The following is a 17,531-nucleotide window of genomic DNA, read 5'->3' as shown; positions in this document are numbered from 1 at the left end:
CCCACTTTCCTTCCTCCAGCTGGAGCTCAAATCAGAGCAAGGCTCTGTACAAGAACAAAGGGAAATTACAAACCTGCCTCTGTTAGCAGAGCATCACAGAGCTCCTTTCCTGACTGCTCCAGCAAGGGTCTCCAGTGACATAAAATGAGCAAATTGAACCATTTTTGTGTTAGGATACAGTCACAGCAATGACACCAGCCAGGGGTGGACAGAGAGCTTGCATGATGCAAAGATCTGACTCTGCCCTTATACTTGCATCTCTTTTCATGAGGTGAATAAAAGCTGAGTCAAACCTGAATCATGGTGAGCAGGAACTGCAGTAAAATTACTGAAAAAAAAGTCACTCCATGAATTGAAAGAAAGAGGAAAAAAAAAGGGCTATCTATTGGAGTCTGAAAAGTGGATCAATAAGGACAGGAACATCTTGTGCTAGCCATAGGAAGCTCTGTGCTGGGGTTTGCTAGTTAGATCAGAGGAGGCAGAAAGGAAGACCCAGGAGGGAGCAGGAAAGTGAGCAGGGCCAACCCCAGAGATGCCAGGGAAGCAGAGGATGATCAGTGCCTGAGGCAGTCACACACTTCATTAGGAATGAATAGTTGGACATTGCTGGGGAACAGGAGACAAAATTCAGACTGAAAGTCAACCACTGAGGGAGAAATGTGCATAATTCTGGAGGATAAGAACAATTTGGGTCAGGCCACGAGTAAGCTGCTTTCCCATCTCGCTGAGCAGGTTGCTGCCCTGCTCTGGCCATGGGCTGAGTGGTCCAGAGCACATCCTGCCCAGGGGGATCCTGCCTGGCCTGGGGGACACGGGGCATCCTTAGCAGTTCAGGGAGCAGGGAGGTGGGTGCAGGCCACCCTACACTGCTAACTATCCTGGCTATCCTCTCAGCAGCCCTGGGAGGATGAATAGGACTCAACCAAACACAAATCCAAAAAATCCTAGCCTTTTCTTCCATCTCCCACCTAGGCTGAATAGCAACTGTTATCATCTACAACCCTAAACTCACCCTCCTCAACTTCTACCTACACGCTATAATAACTGTGACCGTTTTCCTCACCCTAAACACAATCAAAGTCCTAAAGCTATCTACCCTAATAACTGCATCGACCAAAATTCTGTCACTGAACACAATATTACTCCTAACCCTACTCTCTCTCGCAGGACTCCCTCCCCTGACAGGATTCCTGCCCAAATAATTTACCATTCAAGAACTGACTAAGCAAGACATAGCCCCCGCAGCCACACTTAGCTCCCTCCTGTCCCTGCTAAGCCTGTTCTTTTACCTTCGTCTCGCATACTGCGCAACAATTACAAACCCCGCGCCGCCTGGAGCTGCCAGGGACAGGCGTGCCAGCAGCCAGGCGGGGGATGCGGGGAGCATCCCCGGGCAGGGCTGGGGAAGGGGGCATTCCATCCCACGGCGCCGCTCCCATCCCGGAGCCTATCGAAAGCAGCGGTTCCAGCGGGGGCTGCCGCCGTGCTCCCCGGTAAGATCCGGGCTGCGGGCGCTGCCTGCGGGGGTTTTGGGGCTGGCGAGATGCAGCCGGAGGATGCTCCGCGCTCCCTTCGCCACGCCGGGGCTGGACCAGCCTCGGCAGCGTGCGCCTGCGCTGCCAGCCTTCCTCCCCCTCCCGCTGCTGCTCCTCCTCCTCCTCCCCCCGCTGCCGGCCCCTCCTCCCGGCTCTCCGGTGCCGGCTGCCGGGGCCGGCGGGGCCGCGGTGTCCGGGAGCCCCGGGGTTATGCGCGGCTGCGGGCGGGGCGCAGGGCCAGGGGCAGCCCGCGGCCGGGGCTCGCAGGTGTCCGGCAGGAGCGGGGGGCGCTGAGCCCCAGCAGCACCCCCCGGCCCCGGGAAGGGGTGAGCGGGGGAGGAGGAGGAGGATGATGCTGCTGCTGAGGATGCTGAGGATGCGGCGGGCCGGAGCGGAGCGGGGGTACCCGGGCAGCGCCTGGCTGTGCTGCTGGCTGCTGGGCTGGCAGGCGGCCGCCCTGCAGCTGCCGCCCTGCGAAGAGGTGAGGTTTTCCGAGTCCTCTTTGGGTTTTCCCCATCCGTAAGGGCGGCTGGGAGGTACGCACCGGCTGGGGAGGAGGGTGGTATCCCAGCCAGGGGGTGCTGCTGGCTCCCCAGAGCTGTTCGGGGGATGGCAGAGGGCTCAGACCCACGGGAAAGGACCCTCAGCCGCGGCTCTGGGGCGGCCGAGCCCCCCCGCATCACGAGCAGAGCGGCTCCCTGGCCGTCGGTCGCGATCCGCACTCCCCACTCCCCTTGCCCGTGGTGATCCCTGCTCCCCTCGGTACATGGAAATAGCAGAGTCCCCCCTCCAAACCAAGGGCTCGGCCGGCCTCGCTGTTTTTCTAAAATACCGTGTTGGATCAGCGCAAAGGTGGAGAGTAAGGGAGGGATGGTGCGGGAAGCTGTCCCGCCCGCCCGGTGCCAGCTCGGTGTGTCCGGGGCTGAGCCGTGCGTGTGCCATGGCCAGGGAAACTTTCTGGCTCTCTACTGCTGTAGGAACCCGAACCTGGAGGGAGTCGGTGTGCTCGGAGCGGGGACGCTCCGCACGGCTCTGCGGGATGCGGGGATGAGGCGGCCGGACAGGGATGCGCTGCCCCCGGTGGCCCCTGAGGTTTTCCGGGGAAGGAACCTGGGCTTCACGAAGCTATTTTCCAGGGTTTCCAGCCTCACTTCAACATGCAGGGAAGTCCTCTCTGCTGCTATTAAACAGCAAGTGGGTCTTTGCTGTGTTTTAAGCCAGCAGTAGAGGTGAGGAGGCTGGGTACCAGCATCCCAAACAGGTCTAGGTGGCCGGAGCTCTGCTCAGGCAAGCAGAAACCTGTAAGTGCATTAACAACGGTCAATCCCCTTCCTTCTAACCCCCTCCCATCTGGGGATGCTCTGGGACCAAGAGCTTCCCCAGGTTACCTCTTGCAGTTGCACCGTTTAGCAAGAGTGAATTTGTCCATTCCCAGGGTGGGCTGGGGGTGGGTGACTGCAGCCAGAGGGGAGCACTCGGCTGGTGAAGGGTCCTGATCCATGCTTGGAGGCTACTGCAGCATGGGACCTCCTTGGCTGGAGGTGCAGAAGACCTTCCTGTGGTGAAGGAGAGCATTTCTGACCTGGGGAATATTCTCTCTTTGCCTATGAAATTTCCTTGTTGCCTTCCAAGTGGCAGAGCTCAGCGCTAGCCTAGCGTGGGAAATCTTGCAGTAGGGAGAGGTGATGTCTGGCAAATCAGTGTCTGTTTTGGGCATGTTTCTCCTAAATGTTGATCATTCTTAGGGCATGTTTTTCCTAAATGTTAGTCATTCTCAGAGAGAGGAATTTATGCAGCCACCTGCTTTAAATTACCTATCTGCCTTTTCAGCTAGTGAAGGGAAACGGGTACTTTTAGAGCTGTTTTCATCCTAAAGTCTTTGCATCAAAAAAATGAAAACCTCTGCAGACAGTTAAAGGTGGGAGCTGAACCTGTGCAGTGGTACCAGAAGTGTAGAGCTGGTATTTTAAGCATCTTGCATTGGGCTTTAGGTGTGCAAATTCTCTCTAGAGCCCTGCTCCTGTACACCTGTGGGTCTGGACCTGTGGGCTTTTGCTTTCTTTTCAGAGAGGCTGGAAATGTTGTTTTGCTTGAGTTGAGTGCTCTTTGAAACAGAGACAGCCCTCACTCACATGGTTAAAAAGCTGTGTGTTGCTTGTGTTGGGGTGTGTGCAGCCATGAAAGTGTGTGTCCCAGGAAATGTAATTACAAGCATGTCTGGAAGGAGAGAGGGGGGAGGAAAGAAAAGGGAACTTATGAAGAACCAGGATGGCAGATGAACTGCTTTACAAAAGGAAAGAACAGAAGTTAATACTTTTTGTCTCAAAACATTGCCATTTGCCCTAATTCAGTCCAATTTGAGTGACCTGGGTGTATTGCCATTAACAACCTGATGAGATTGACTCTGATTTGGGCAGACTCAGACAGGGATGAAGTTATGCCATGAGAAAGCACAGCCTGTCAGAGGGTATTGCAGTCCTTTAAAGACTTGGTAAATGTCTTTTGTTTTATACCCAAAAAGTCTGAGAAGCACAAGGCTTAATGTACTGACAGGTAGTTAATTTTCAGTCTATAGGGGACCCTTCTTTAGCAGCACTTTCCCCACTCCTTCCTTGGCTACTTGTTTTTGGTTCCCTCACTTATGACAAACACAGATATCTGCTGGTTTGTGAGATTTCTGTGCTGGCACAACATTTGGAGCAGTGGGATCTCTGGCTGTGCCTGAGGCTCTGTGGTGCTCTCATTACATAGATAGTAAAATAATAATGTCTAGCAATGTCACTTTCCAGAAACCTTTTTGTCATTGACTCCATTGGCCAGGGACTGTAGTAGTTCAGCACACAGGATTTAGGAGAGGTGTGTTTGTGCTGCAAACAAAAGGTACAAGCAGCTTCAGTGAATGCTCCTGGGAGTTTTTGGAGTAAATTGATCCAGCCATGAGCTTCTGTTCACAGCAGTGCTCAGTCCAGGCCGTGATGGTCATTCACATCGAGAGCCCTCCCTGAGCTCACCAGTGCCAGCAGCAAATTTCAAGGTGATTTGTGCATCTCCAAGAAATGGAGTCAGGCTCAGCTTGGATGGCTGGGGTACCTCTGGGGTACAGCACCTGGGGAGACCCATTTCTGTGCCCTGTGCCTCTGGTGACCTGGCAGCTCGAATTAGGACCGTGGTAGAAGAAGAAATGCAGATTCTGTCTTTGCATTGGTGAATTCTTTCTGCTGTGCCAGTGATGATCAGGGTACTCATGCAAATATTTCATGTGTTGCATAAATTATGACTTTGAGTGGAATTGATGACACCCATGCTTTTCACTGCCATTAAATTCACATTAAGCTGTTATGTTGGAAATGATGAGGTATTCATGCCAGTCCCCATGCTGCTGCAGGGACAATGGTTGTTACATCTTATATTCCAGTGTTTTGTGCTTTTTCTTTTCTGAACTTTTCAAATGAATGGGTCTTCTTCAGCTTCCCCTTAGACATTCACCCAAATGTGAGCAGATTTTGCTTTTAGGACATTTGATACTCAGCCTAAATGGGTCTTTTCTTCATTTCATCTTTCCCTGTGCTGATTTTTGCAATAATAATAAAAAAATTGAACTCCCTGAGTGACTCTTCTGTTGATTCCCATTCAGCCAAATTGCTTTCAAAGAGAGATACAGAGTATCCTGCTGGCAAAGATGTTTTCTTTCATACTCCTGTGCAACTCTCAGTTATTATGCAGATTGAGAAGTGCCTTTGACATTGATAATAAATGTGATTCTGATACATTGCATAGTTTACCTGCTGTTTTAGTAGACAGGTAAATTAAAGGGTAATGCTAAATGCTCTCTTTAAGGGAATGTATTTTTGCACTAGTCTGCTAGAATCCTTATGGAAAAGACAAAAACAATATAAGAAATTTTCCTGGAAAATGAGTCTTATAAAATCACTTGAAGGCAAAGGCATCTTAAGAATAAAGGGAAATTGAACTTAGGGCAAGTAAGGGGGATTTGGTGTGCTGAAATAGTGCCAATTCTCACGAGGAGAAAAGGTTAAAAAAATTGAGTATGCCTAAGCTAAGTGTGAAGTATTTTAAGTATATCAGTATGTTAAATCAGGATATTAGGTACTGAGCTAAGCAGTGTGGGAAGCAAGGTGAAATTCTGTCTTTGCATGTAAAGGATGGAGAGGAGATGTGTCAGTCCTGGAAAGGTGTCACATAAGCCAGCATGCCTGTCACCAAGTGCACATGGCAGGAGTGGCAGGGATGTGTGCTGGCAGGAACCTTGGTATCTGAAACACTCCTGTGCTGTGAGTGAGCTGGACCTGCTCGGGAAGAGGTCTGGAGTCATTGCAGAAGGCTCTGTGGAGGCAGTGCATGTGCTGGTGGTGGAACAATTTGGGTGGGTGAGTAAAAGGAAAAGAAAAGAATAAAACCTGTCAGAGGGGTTGTGTGCCCTGTCATTAGTAGTCAGGAACCGTGAATGCTGTGTTTGTTCTGCAGCTGGTTAATGAGCACACACTGATCACAGCAGAGGGTGGGGCTGTCTTGGTAAGGAGGGAGTAACTTAACAGAGCAAGTGTGGTGGTTTGACAGGAAATGTGTTTTTTGGGATGCTGTGTTTCTGGCCAATGGATATTTAGGCGTTAATATTGGCATTTAACCTGGCCATTGAGACATGGACACGCCTCTGAGAACACGGGGTTAAAAGCAGAGCTCTCCCCTGGGAGGGTCCTCTTGGGTTTCCGGTGGGAAAGAGTTCGGGTCTCTCCCCCGGCCCAGCTGCATGACACATACTTTTTCTAATGAATAATTTCAGTATTAAAAGTTACACTTAGGTCAAATGAGTGTTTTTTTTTTTTTTTTTCAGTCTCAGGCAGCGGCTCTTTCTCTCTCTCTCTCTCTCTGTCTCTCAGGGGGGGCACCCGATGGCTCCCGGTGTCTCTCTCTCTCTTTCTCTCTTCCACCCTTCCACCCCGGGGCTCAGGCCTACCTCTCTCGGCCACATGGCTTTCCCCTCCCCCTGCCCAGCCAGCAGCTGGGCCGGGGGAGAGACCCGAACTCTTTCCCACCGGAAACCCAAGAGGACCCTCCCAGGGGAGAGCTCTGCTTTTAACCCCGTGTTCTCAGAGGCGTGTCCATGTCTCAATGGCCAGGTTAAATGCCAATATTAACGCCTAAATATCCATTGGCCAGAAACACAGCATCCCAAAAAACACATTTCCTGTCAAACCACCACAGCAAGAAAAAGAATTATTCCATGCATTAATGCATGGGATAGAGAAAATTAATGAGATGCAAATCTATGGGATAAAGTAGAAATAAAAATGATTTTTGTGCACTTGAGAGGCTACATGCTTTTATTATTAAAAGGTAATATTTTTTTTATTTTTATGTGACCATAGACAACCTTTGGGTTGATCAAATGCAACTATTTGATTTCTGAGATTCATTTAGTCTCTGTTGGCTTGAAAATCTTTGAAGGGATTAGCTTATTTAGGAAGGAATTCTCCTTCTAAGTTGGTTTCCTTGCTGCCTCTTATTGGTACCCTCGTCCATTTCTCTGAAGCATCTGCATTTGCCATTTTGGCAACAGAGCAGGTGCTACCTATACCAGCTTCTGGGATGATCCAATGTTGTATTCCCTAATTTCTAACCACCTTGAGAGATATTATATTAGACACTTAACCTGTGATTGATTCATAGCCAGCAGAAGAGGCTGGGGAAAGATTTCTACACAGACCATTTTATTTCTTTCATGTCTTGCTACACAGATTTTGCCTTTGGGGGGGAAAGAGAAATGTACAGCTTCCATTTTCCATGGTGATGAAGGGTCATAAAGATGAGGAAAGAGGAGCAAAAAACAGGCTACAAAACTGCTGACAGTGAAGCTGATGGAGTGGAAACACGTGCACAAAAGGTGAGGAGAGAGATGCTAAAACACAGGTACCACAGCAGAAAGCACAGGAGCAGATCAAGGTGGGGGAAGCACAGGGAGATTGGTGAGGTGTCAGAAATGAAAACCTGGCAAGGAAGACAGATGCTGGCATAAAAACTGGATAGTGAGCCATGGCTGTAATGATTCAAGGGTAAGAGAATTAGTCATAGTGGAAACTGCTGTAACAGACCATAAACTCAAAAGAGTACTAGCCATTAAACCAACACAAGATTGCATTTCTTCCACCATCAAATATCACTGGATCATTCAGGGTGAGGTTTATCATTTATAAAGAAGGCCATGATTTTATTTTCTCTTTTTTCCTCATAGGTTGAGGCTGAGTAAGAATGGGAGCTGTGCTGGGACACCTGACACATCCATGCATCAGGACTAGCAGCCAGCCAGGGGCCAGGATGGGTTTTTGCAGGGATTTGGGCTCTCAGCTGCCTTTTCCAGGCCATGTTTTCCACCAGGTGTTGGTTGGGAAGGCTTTGGCAGTACTGTGTGTTGCTTTATGCCAGGTCAGAAATGCTGGAATCACTTGAAGGGAACCTTTTCCATGAGCCTGACCATGTGTCAATGAAGGTGTTGGCAGGGCTCCCACTGAGTGCAGCCACCCTGGGGCAGAGCCAGGGGCTCTCAGAGCTGCAGGGCTCAGGCTGGGGGCAGCAGGAGATGCCATCACTGCAGGCTTCCCTGTGTCACATGGTAGGCTGCTGTCAACGCCTGCTGAAGGAAGTAGTGAGCATCAACTGAGTAGAAATAAAAAGATTAGAGAAGAACAGATAATGGTTGGTAAAAGGAAAAGCAGCCTTGAGTGCCTCATGCTTGAGATAGGAAAGAAAGAGTGTTTGGGAACAGGTCCCACATGTCTCCCAGATGGTGCCAAGGTTTTTCTAGGGGCTGCTGCTGTGAAGGTCCAATGTTATTATCCAGCATGGCCACATCTTCCCTAACTCTTACACCTACTTGGAAAAGAGTGTCCTGCTCACTAGCCCTTGTTAATACTTTGGGTCTTGCCCTGGACCTGAAAGTGTGTTTAGATTTTGATTGCTGGTACTTTGGGTTAATACTTTGGGTCTTGCCCTGGACCTGAAAGTGTGTTTAGATTTTGGTTGCTGGTACTGGGAACATTTTGGTTTTGTCTTTTGAACACAAAAACCTCTGGTTTTGAAGCAGAGAAATGGACAACCCCCCGTTTTTGTTTTTTATTTTAACAACCATCTTTTAAAGCAAACAAACAAACAAGACCCTTTCAAGTACAAAACATTGTCTAAATCTCATCATGACCTTGTTTCACCAGCATTGTGATACTCTCTGTGATAAATAGTGCCAGACAGTAATCACTGTGCACTTGGGACATGGGCTCAGAGCTGATTTAAGGTGATCTAGGACGACGTGTGCCGCTGAGCTGCTGGCTCTGCTGTGGTGGTGCTGATGATCCTGTCACTGTGCTGAGTCAGAACTAATGCTGATTTGGCTGCAAACTCACCTGCCACAAGGGAAAAAAACCTAAAAGAAGACAAAAAAAAAAAAAAAGGGTGAGAGTTTAGCTGGGAGAGTGTCAGAGATGACTCAATCAGGGTTTAGGTTCTGGGGTGATAGAAGGGATACAGGTGGCTTTGGGACCTACTCCAGGGCACAAGTTTGGTCTTCTTTTTTCCTAGAACATAAAGTTTTGGTGGAATAGAGCTAGCCTGGATTTACACTGAGATAATGGCAAGGGGATTGTATTTTGTCATGTAGGAAGAAGAAAATGAGAGCTGTGTGTTAAAGGTGTGAAAGAACTGGATTGTTGCTCTCTGTTGTGCTTTGACTTAAGAGACACAAGTGCTGTCCCTGCAAGGAAAGGTATTTGCTGGCTGCAAGACATGAATGAAAGACATGAATGTTTTCAATGAAAAAAATAATAATTCCAGATGATGGTGTATTCCCAACTGGAAAATTTCTTTGGCATTGAGTTTTTACTGCTACAAAGAGAAGACAAATTGCTTATCCCATTGATATGGAATTAACCTCTCTTACCTGTTAGTGTTTTGTGGTCAAGAAATACAACATACAACAGAGGTGATTTATGGTATTTGTTGGAAAGTACCTACAAAAAGTGATAGGAACTGTTATCTGGTGGTGAAAATGCTGGGTAGCTCAAGTTTCATTTGGTTAGATTTTGTTCCACCTTAGAGGTACAAATATTTTCCAGGGATAATCCGCAGGAAAGTGGCTCAGGGTGTTTGGGATTGGTTAAAAGGCTGTGCCCACCCTGCCAAGAACAGGAGCATCAGGAGAAGATATTCCTGTAAACAAGATGAGCAAGTCCATCAGTGTGGGCAGATCCCTGGCCCTCTTCTAGTTAGCAGGGCTGACCCAGTCAAAAGAGCTATTTTCTATATGATAATTACCAATGTGGGTTACTAGTGCTAATCTTATAATCCAATTTGTTGAAAAAACCCCTGCTTTAGGGAGAGGGTGAGCTTTCCCTCTGAGGGTGGAACTGACCTGAACATGCTTAGAGGTGTTTTTGATGTAATGAATATGGTCAGAAAATTGAAATTCATTAGATAGCCAAGCCAGAGGGAGGAGAGATGGGGAGTGCAAAACCTGGAGATGCCATTAACATAATTGCTGCTGGCTTGATAAAATACAGGACACATTTAATGGTGGAGAAATCAGTGTCTAAATTGATTGTACTGTCACAGAAAACAGAAGTGTACCAGGTGGTGACTCTAGCAGCAAACTGAAGGGTAAAGGTGATTTAGACCTGGGCTGTTGACTCTTCAAGTGTTAATTTCCCACGGTGTTTCCTGTGGTGTATGAAATCCTCCTGGTTTTGTACTTGCTCTCTGAAGTTTCTTAAAGGAAAGCCTTCACACAGGCTGGTGGTGTTTCATACACACAAGGGGTGGTGCTGTGTCTTTGGAGAGATGTACAGCAGAAATGGATGATGGCTGGTTTTCCCCAGGCTTTTATATCCATGGCTCCCTCCTGCTGGCAGGTCAACGGTGCTGATCAAATGCTGCTTGTTTCTGCTTAAGCTGCTTTTTATCTCCAGCTCTGTGGCTCCCTGAAGCAAATGAAGAAAAGAAAGATTTCCCAAGACAGTTCTTTTCTTCTCTATTCTGTTTGTTCTTATTTAATCCAATTTTTAAAAAATTCAGACTTCTCTTGAAAGGCAAGCATGAGGGGCTGTAACCAGGCTTTCTTTATGGCAGGATTCATGCTTGCATGGAGGGACTACGAGCTGATGTTCATCAGGGATGCTGGGGCCAGGCTGCATGATGGAATTGGAGTGGGAAATGAGTCAGCTTATGATGCTGCACCTTCCTCACAAGCACCTGCCCTGCAGACCTGCTGATGAGCAGCTTGTCTTCCTTGTGATGAATGTCAAGTGTCCTGATTAGCAGGAGAGTGGCTCTCTCCTAGAGCTGCTCAAGTAACAGCTGAACCCAGGCCAACTCTTTGCTTTTCCAGAAGATCTGACAGGATGACTGTCAATTAATGCCTGGTTTTGATGCTGAATATAGGATACACATGTGCTCTGAATTCCCCTTTTTTAGCTAGAAGCCCACTGTTCTCTGTGTTAGCCTCTGCACAGTGAGGCAGTAGATCCAGAGGCATTGCTCTATCCTGCACCAAAGGAACACATCCTGTTAGAGTTAAACCATCCTTTCAGGGAGGCACTGACCAGGTATCACAAATAGTTCAACACTGAGCCCTGAACTGCTGCTGAAATAGCTGTGATCAATGATCACACTCCCATTCACCCCAGCTAAGAGGAGGCAAAATGCCAAAACCAATCAATTCCTGTATCTTTTTGTTTTGCAGTATTTTTAATGGCACTTAAAGCCAACTCTACTTAAATGTTTGCTGGCTCCTCTGAAAAGTCATTGCTTTGCAGTTCCAGCATTTAAATTAAAAAAATCCAAACAAACCAGCTGGTTTGCTGCATTGCTGCCCATTGTGATACTGACCTGCAAATCTCTTGAACTGCTTTGCTAAACAAGGGAAAAAGATTTCCTTAAAGCCTCGTCATGTGCTCATGCAGGAATCACAGCTTTCGTTGAAAAAGGTGGGAGAAAAGAAAAGTTAAGTTGGCTTCTCAGTATTGAAGAGTAGAAAATGTGAACTTTGAAAGTCTGTAAAGTTAAATGAGGTGGAGCTAAGTTGTATAGTGTTTTAAGATCCTGTGGCACTTAAATAGGTTATATGAATTTGATGGGGTGGAAGCAATGATGCCTGACTCAAGGTTTTGGGAGGCTTCATGTGACTGTTACCAAAAGTACAATTTGATTAACAAACTTTGACACGATTTAAATTTAGAATTTACACTGTAGATTGTCTGATGTGAAGACACAGTAGTGCCCCATTGGGCACCACACATGCTAGAAACAGGAATAAATTATTGGGACAATGATCTGCTCTCATAGGCAGTCTCTAGCCTGCTGAACAGGACAGACCTGTGCAAAATGTGTATTTTATGATTGGCTTTTCACAAATATTAAAATGAATATTATATGTATCATGTTAGAAAGTTATGCTGTATTAATTCTCTTAAGTAGTGTGTTAAATATAGTTTTAGGTTATAACATAATGTTAAAATAGAAACTATGCTATGTAAGATACTTTAAAAAAAGGACTTGCAGTGAGAAAGCAGCCACAGGACACCTAAATCTTCAGAGAAAGTGAATTTATTGCCCTCTTATCAGAAGAAATGAACTTCTTCCTGCCTCACTCAGCCATGAAAACACCATTAGGATTTAGAGGAAGAAGCTGACACTGACCAGAGACAATCCTTCATTTGAATGGAATTTATGCATCATGTATGAGGTGTATGAATATGCAACAGGCTATTGTTTTTAAAGGGTTAATCCTCTGTTAAGGTGGGTCCTTTTTCAGGCTTATGTTGCCCAGAAAAGGTACCTGGACGTCCATAACTCTTTGTCTCTATTGTCTCATATTGTCCTAATCCTAATTGCCCAAATTTTTATTATTCTAATTATATTGCTATTTATAACCATTTTATTACTATTAAACTTCTAAAATTTTAAAAACAAGTGATTGGCGTTTTTCACAGACCCAAAGAACTGTGGTCCCTGAGGTGTCAATGTGCCTCCCCTGGCATGGATTTGCCCATGGCAGCTGGCACAGCATGGGACACTGCAGTAGAAGCTCTGGATGAACTCTGGAACCCTGCAGTTAGGCAGTAAAGATGAGTAGAGGCAGTTTGGTGATGGGATGATGATAACTGGGTACTTGTTAGATGTTAGGAAAGCACGTAGCACCCTCATTGTTCTTCAGGACAGCAGAAAATCAGCATGCAGAGACCTTGCTCCAGTGATCCCTGCATGTTCCAAGCATGAGATCCTGATGGTGTGGAAGTAACACAGGGCAGAACCAGCATTTCTACCATAAAAAGAACTTCCCCTGCTTTTAATTGCACAAGTTGAGCGCCTAGCTTGACTTTAGTATCTGGCAGAGACATTCACCATTAAAGATTAATATTTATCATCCTGAAAGTGATTTTTCTGCTGAATGTGCCCATTTTTTTCCATTGGCTACAGAGGGATGCTGGCTTTTGCCAGGTAGATGCTCAGCTTTTAGTTACCTGAAGCAAAATGAGGAGCCATCAGTGGAATCAGTCCCCACTGTGAGTGGCATTGGCTGTTACACAAGCCCCAAGGTCACTTTGCAGCACTCTGTAAGCTGCAGGGGTGAGGGTGTTTTGGTAAGCTGGGACATCACAGCAGTGCAGCTAGGTCTCTGCAGTGACCTAATTATACTGGAGAAGGGATCTAAATCTTTGCCTCTGAACTGCTGAATTAGAAGGGAAACACAGCAGGAGCATAGTCTTGGTCCCTAGTTCTGGAGAGCTGTTTGTGAGCCAAGAGGTTTTATTGCTTTGCCTTGTAGCAGCTTCCTACCAAAGGTGCATTATCTCACAGCAGAGTCCCTTCCTCTCCAGGAAATAATTAACATCAGGCTAATGCCAGGGCAAATTTCTGTATTATACATGCAGGATATACCAATGTCTGTCTGTCTATCTATCTCTAGACACACACTTAAGCTTATGTAATGATTAGCTTGTAATTTGTCAAATGAGCTAGACCTTGTATCTGTGTTTAATTTCCCACTGCAAAAAGGCAGCTGCAGGGTTTTTCATGGCTCCCCATGTGTGTGGTTACAGGCTGGCTGCATTGCCCAGGCAGGTGAAGCAGCTGTGAATGCATTTCTCTCTTTGTGTCCCAGACTGGCTCATAGCTCGTGGGCACAATCAGCAGCGAGGGACAGCTGTGGGACTGTGCCTGAGCAAAACCCTGATCTCTCCCTCCTGCCTTTCCCCCAGTCCTGGCCTGATGAGTCACTGCTGATTGATTTGACTGATGCAGCCCTTTTGATAACACACTACCCTGCCCTGGAACAGGGTTTCATGGGGTTAGGGACAAAGCTCTGCCTTCTGCTGTCACGCCAAGCTCATCCTTCACCAGGCCCTGCCTGGATGCAAGAGGGAATCTTGCAGCTCTGGGCACTCTCTAGCTGCTAGAAATGCTAACAAATTTGGATTTGTAGCTGCCTAAGCTTCCTTAGCCCTGTGGGTAAATCTGGACTTCAGAGGAATAGTGCAAGGCTTGGCTAGACCCTGCTACTGGAGGTCATTTTACCTGGAGTCAGCAGCACAGACACAGAAAGGAGTCCAGAAGCTGAATGTAGCTGATGGCCAAGTTAAATCCAAGATGTGTTTTCTCCACTGTTTACTTAGCTCAGGCTGCCTTGGGCTGCTAGTTTCTCCTTGGTTTTATTTATTTATTAGTTATTCTTGCAGTGGAAATGGGCTCTGTGGGCTTGGAGACAGCCCAGGAGGGCAATATTGGATGAGGCTTGCTCATAATGTACAATGTTACCTATTTCTCTTTGTCAGGCTGTGATTTAAGATATTGCTTTGTTCAATGAACAGGGTTGTTTCACATAAGGCAGTTAAGTGCTCACAAGGGCTGATCCTATCCTGGGATGAGTGGTTGCAAGTCAGGCAGAAGTTCCCAAGCTAAACATCCCAAACATGATGTCCCTCTAGTGTTACAGGTGTCATCAGTCTCTATTTTGTCTCTCTTTTCCACCCCCTCAGAATGGAATATTCATAAAAACATACAGCATTTCCAAACTTGAATATTGATAAAGATTCAGCTAAAATGTATAAAGAAAAAATTGTCTTATTTGTAATGGAGTTGGTTTTTTTTTTCTTTCCTGTTTGAAAATACTCAGCCATCTGGTCAGCAAACAAATAAAATGCTGAAGGATATTGGCAGCAAAACATCCACTGAAAAACAATGAATGGGAGAAGGAAACAGTTCACAGTCTTTCTGTAGCCTGGTGGGTTTTGGTTTTGCAGTGTTTTTTTTTCTTTTTCCACAGAGAAGACTCTTGGATAAAATTTGTATTTGTAAAATGCAGAACTTGCTAATAATCTTCCTATAAGTAAATGCAGCTTTGGCAAAACCTAAAGTCAATGAAGTTATTTTTATTTTTACTTCCCCACAAGGATTAATTAGGTTTGGATAAAGAAGCATGCCTTTCCTTAATTTTCAAAGTGCTTACTTTGTAGTGTTACATGTAAATGCAATATTATATATTAGTGTAATATAATAAGTAATATTGTATAGAAGTGTAACCAAGTCCTGTCTATAAACATGTTTGCTGTCAATGTGACCACTTTGCTTAAAATTGTGTGAGTTTGGGTGCAAATCACTTGTTTTGACACAAATCTGACCAATACTTACAGCTCTTCCTTTTGGGGACTGTATGTATGGGTAGAGGAGACTGTGGATTGAGGCAACATTCCCTTGGACATTGAAGGTTTATTTCACTGATTCTCTCCCTGGGTGTACCTAAAATCAGCCCCTGAGAAAGTCAAAGTCTGAATGGGACAAGCTGAGCCCAAGAGTAAGCCAGGCTCATATCCCCATGGAGAGAGGAAGGAGCACACCAGGAGCTCAGGGATGTGGGTCACCATGATGAGGGAATGAGGGATGGGTTTGTCACACCCTGCCCTGGGCAGGCCAAGTACCTCATGGGCATTTTTTCATGTAGCAACATCTCTCAGGAGAAAGGGAAACGTGGAGCAAATGCATTTGGGAGGAAATTGTGGAGGAGGTGGCAGGGCAGAAAAATGATACAAGATCAGACAAGTGAGCATCACATCACCCAGGCTTCCCTCTAATAACTGGGTTGTTCCTTTTCTAATAATTTTCTGGTGCCTGCTGTGAAAATTTCTTACACCTAATGGAAAGTGATAACCAACAGCAGAGGGACAGGGGAGGAAGCTTTGCAAAATGCTCGTGCATGTGCCTGCTTTTAAGCACATGAATAATTCCTCTGAAGTTTGAAAATGACTGCCTTATTTAAGATGAAGTTGATGTTAAATACCATCCTGGATTAAAGTCAGGGAATTCTGTGTATCACAGAGTCAATGCTCTGACATAACTGAGATATATTATTGAATTTAAATCTTTTGCCTCCAGTAAGCTGAGGATTTTGCTTTAGGTTCAGTGTTGAAAAGAAAAAAAAAAAAAGATTGGTGTTAAGAATATTTAAATGTTAAGTCAGTTTGGTTTAATTTCATGCTCTTTTGTGGGTTTTCATAGAAATTTTTCTTCTGTATATATCTGCAGATGTTTTAAGACTAACTAATGATGTCCTCTTATAAGCTTTTTAAAATGGAATTTATGTAGCAGATTGGACAGGATGATGCTGTGGGGCTGCTGCAGGAGGGGAACTGCAATGAAATGGGCTGTGTTGATGCCTCAGATGATTAAATCTGGCCATAGTTCAGGTCCTCACAGGATTAAAGTTGGCAACTTGTAAAATATTGTTACCTTTATCCTCCTCCACATGAACCCTCTGGGAGCCCTGTGAGGATGAGGCAGTTTGGCAGGAGTGAACTGAATCATCAGAGATGGATTTTCCCTATGGACACTGTAATTGCAGAAGTTAAACCTGGTTCAGTGCAGTGGCTCAGTCAGGAAGTGGCTGTACAGAAGGAGAGGCACAAGCTCCTGGATGCACTTGCACATGCCCAGAAATATTAATTTTGAGCTAAATGGCTCACTCAGATTGGAGGAGCCTTGTAGATACATATGCTATAGAATTTGTCTTACCATTTGCTCCATCTGGTTAATTTTTCTCAAGTTCATGGATATAATTTCCCCACTGAAGTTAGCAGCTCAGGTCCTCATCTGAGGTAAGTTATTTTGTCTTACTCAGCTGTTTTATATCTGATGTAGTTCTAGTTTGTGAATTCTACACATCTCAGGAGCACCCAAAGTAAGGGTTTGCCCATGTCCTTTATTTTGAGATTGTAAAAAGGGACCCCAGTTTATCATCTTGTCTTGCATGTGGTAAAGAAAGGCCATGACAAGGCATGAAAAGAAGTGAGTTCATTTGGCTGGTGCTTCAGGAAGCAGTGAAATTTGCCACTGTGTTGGTGTTCAGAAGGAGAACTAGGAGCAGAAATAAAAAGGAAAAAGTTGTCTTGGGAGATGGAAAACTCAGAGCCCAGGGGAAACCTGGTGGAAGCTTGTGCATCTGTTGAGTAGAGACTGCCTGGGTCTGCTGGCTCACCTTGGAGCAGCTTGCTGTCCATCTCAGGCCTGGCATCATTGAATCACAAAATGACTTGGGTTGGAAGGGACCTTAAAGATCCTCTGGTTCCATCTCTGCCATGAGCAGGGACACCTTTCATTAGACCAGGCTGCTAAGGGCCCCCTCCCAGCCAGGCCTTGATGGCCTTGAATCCTTCAGAAACTAAAGCTCAGCAATTTTTTGCAGTGGCTTAATTAGAGCCACTTGGGATACTGCAGGTACCTTGGGTAATTGCTTTCTTGGGATTTGCTTCTGAGGTATTAAATAGTTATTCCCTGAACCCTTTCTGTGCAGATTGCCTTCTGAATAGGCAACAGTCAGCAACATCCATGCTCAAAAAACCAGAAGCTTCTCTTTTCATTTATGAGTCTTAAGCCCTGAATAGCTGGGAATAAAACATCAAGGTTTAAAAGGAGGAGGAATGAATAAAATCCAACATATTAAAA

The 17,531-nt window shown here is 45.8% G+C and overlaps 1 protein-coding gene across 1 annotated transcript in view; it reads left to right on the top strand.

Moving 5' to 3' along the window:
* Positions 1–1,653: 1,653 nt before the first annotated feature.
* The window catches only part of ELAPOR2 (endosome-lysosome associated apoptosis and autophagy regulator family member 2), a 103,617-nt gene continuing 87,739 nt past the window's right edge, over positions 1,654–17,531 (top strand). Inside the window, exon 1 of the mRNA XM_054631595.2 lies at positions 1,654–2,016. Within this exon, the coding sequence (XP_054487570.2) occupies positions 1,885–2,016 (132 nt within the window). The 5' untranslated portion in view covers positions 1,654–1,884. The remainder of the gene's footprint in view (positions 2,017–17,531) is intronic.

The sequence above is a fragment of the Agelaius phoeniceus genome, chromosome 5 (assembly GCF_051311805.1).
Source record: "Agelaius phoeniceus isolate bAgePho1 chromosome 5, bAgePho1.hap1, whole genome shotgun sequence".
Taxonomy (NCBI): Eukaryota; Metazoa; Chordata; class Aves; order Passeriformes; family Icteridae; genus Agelaius; species Agelaius phoeniceus.
This window is presented reverse-complemented; position numbering and strand designations above follow the sequence as displayed.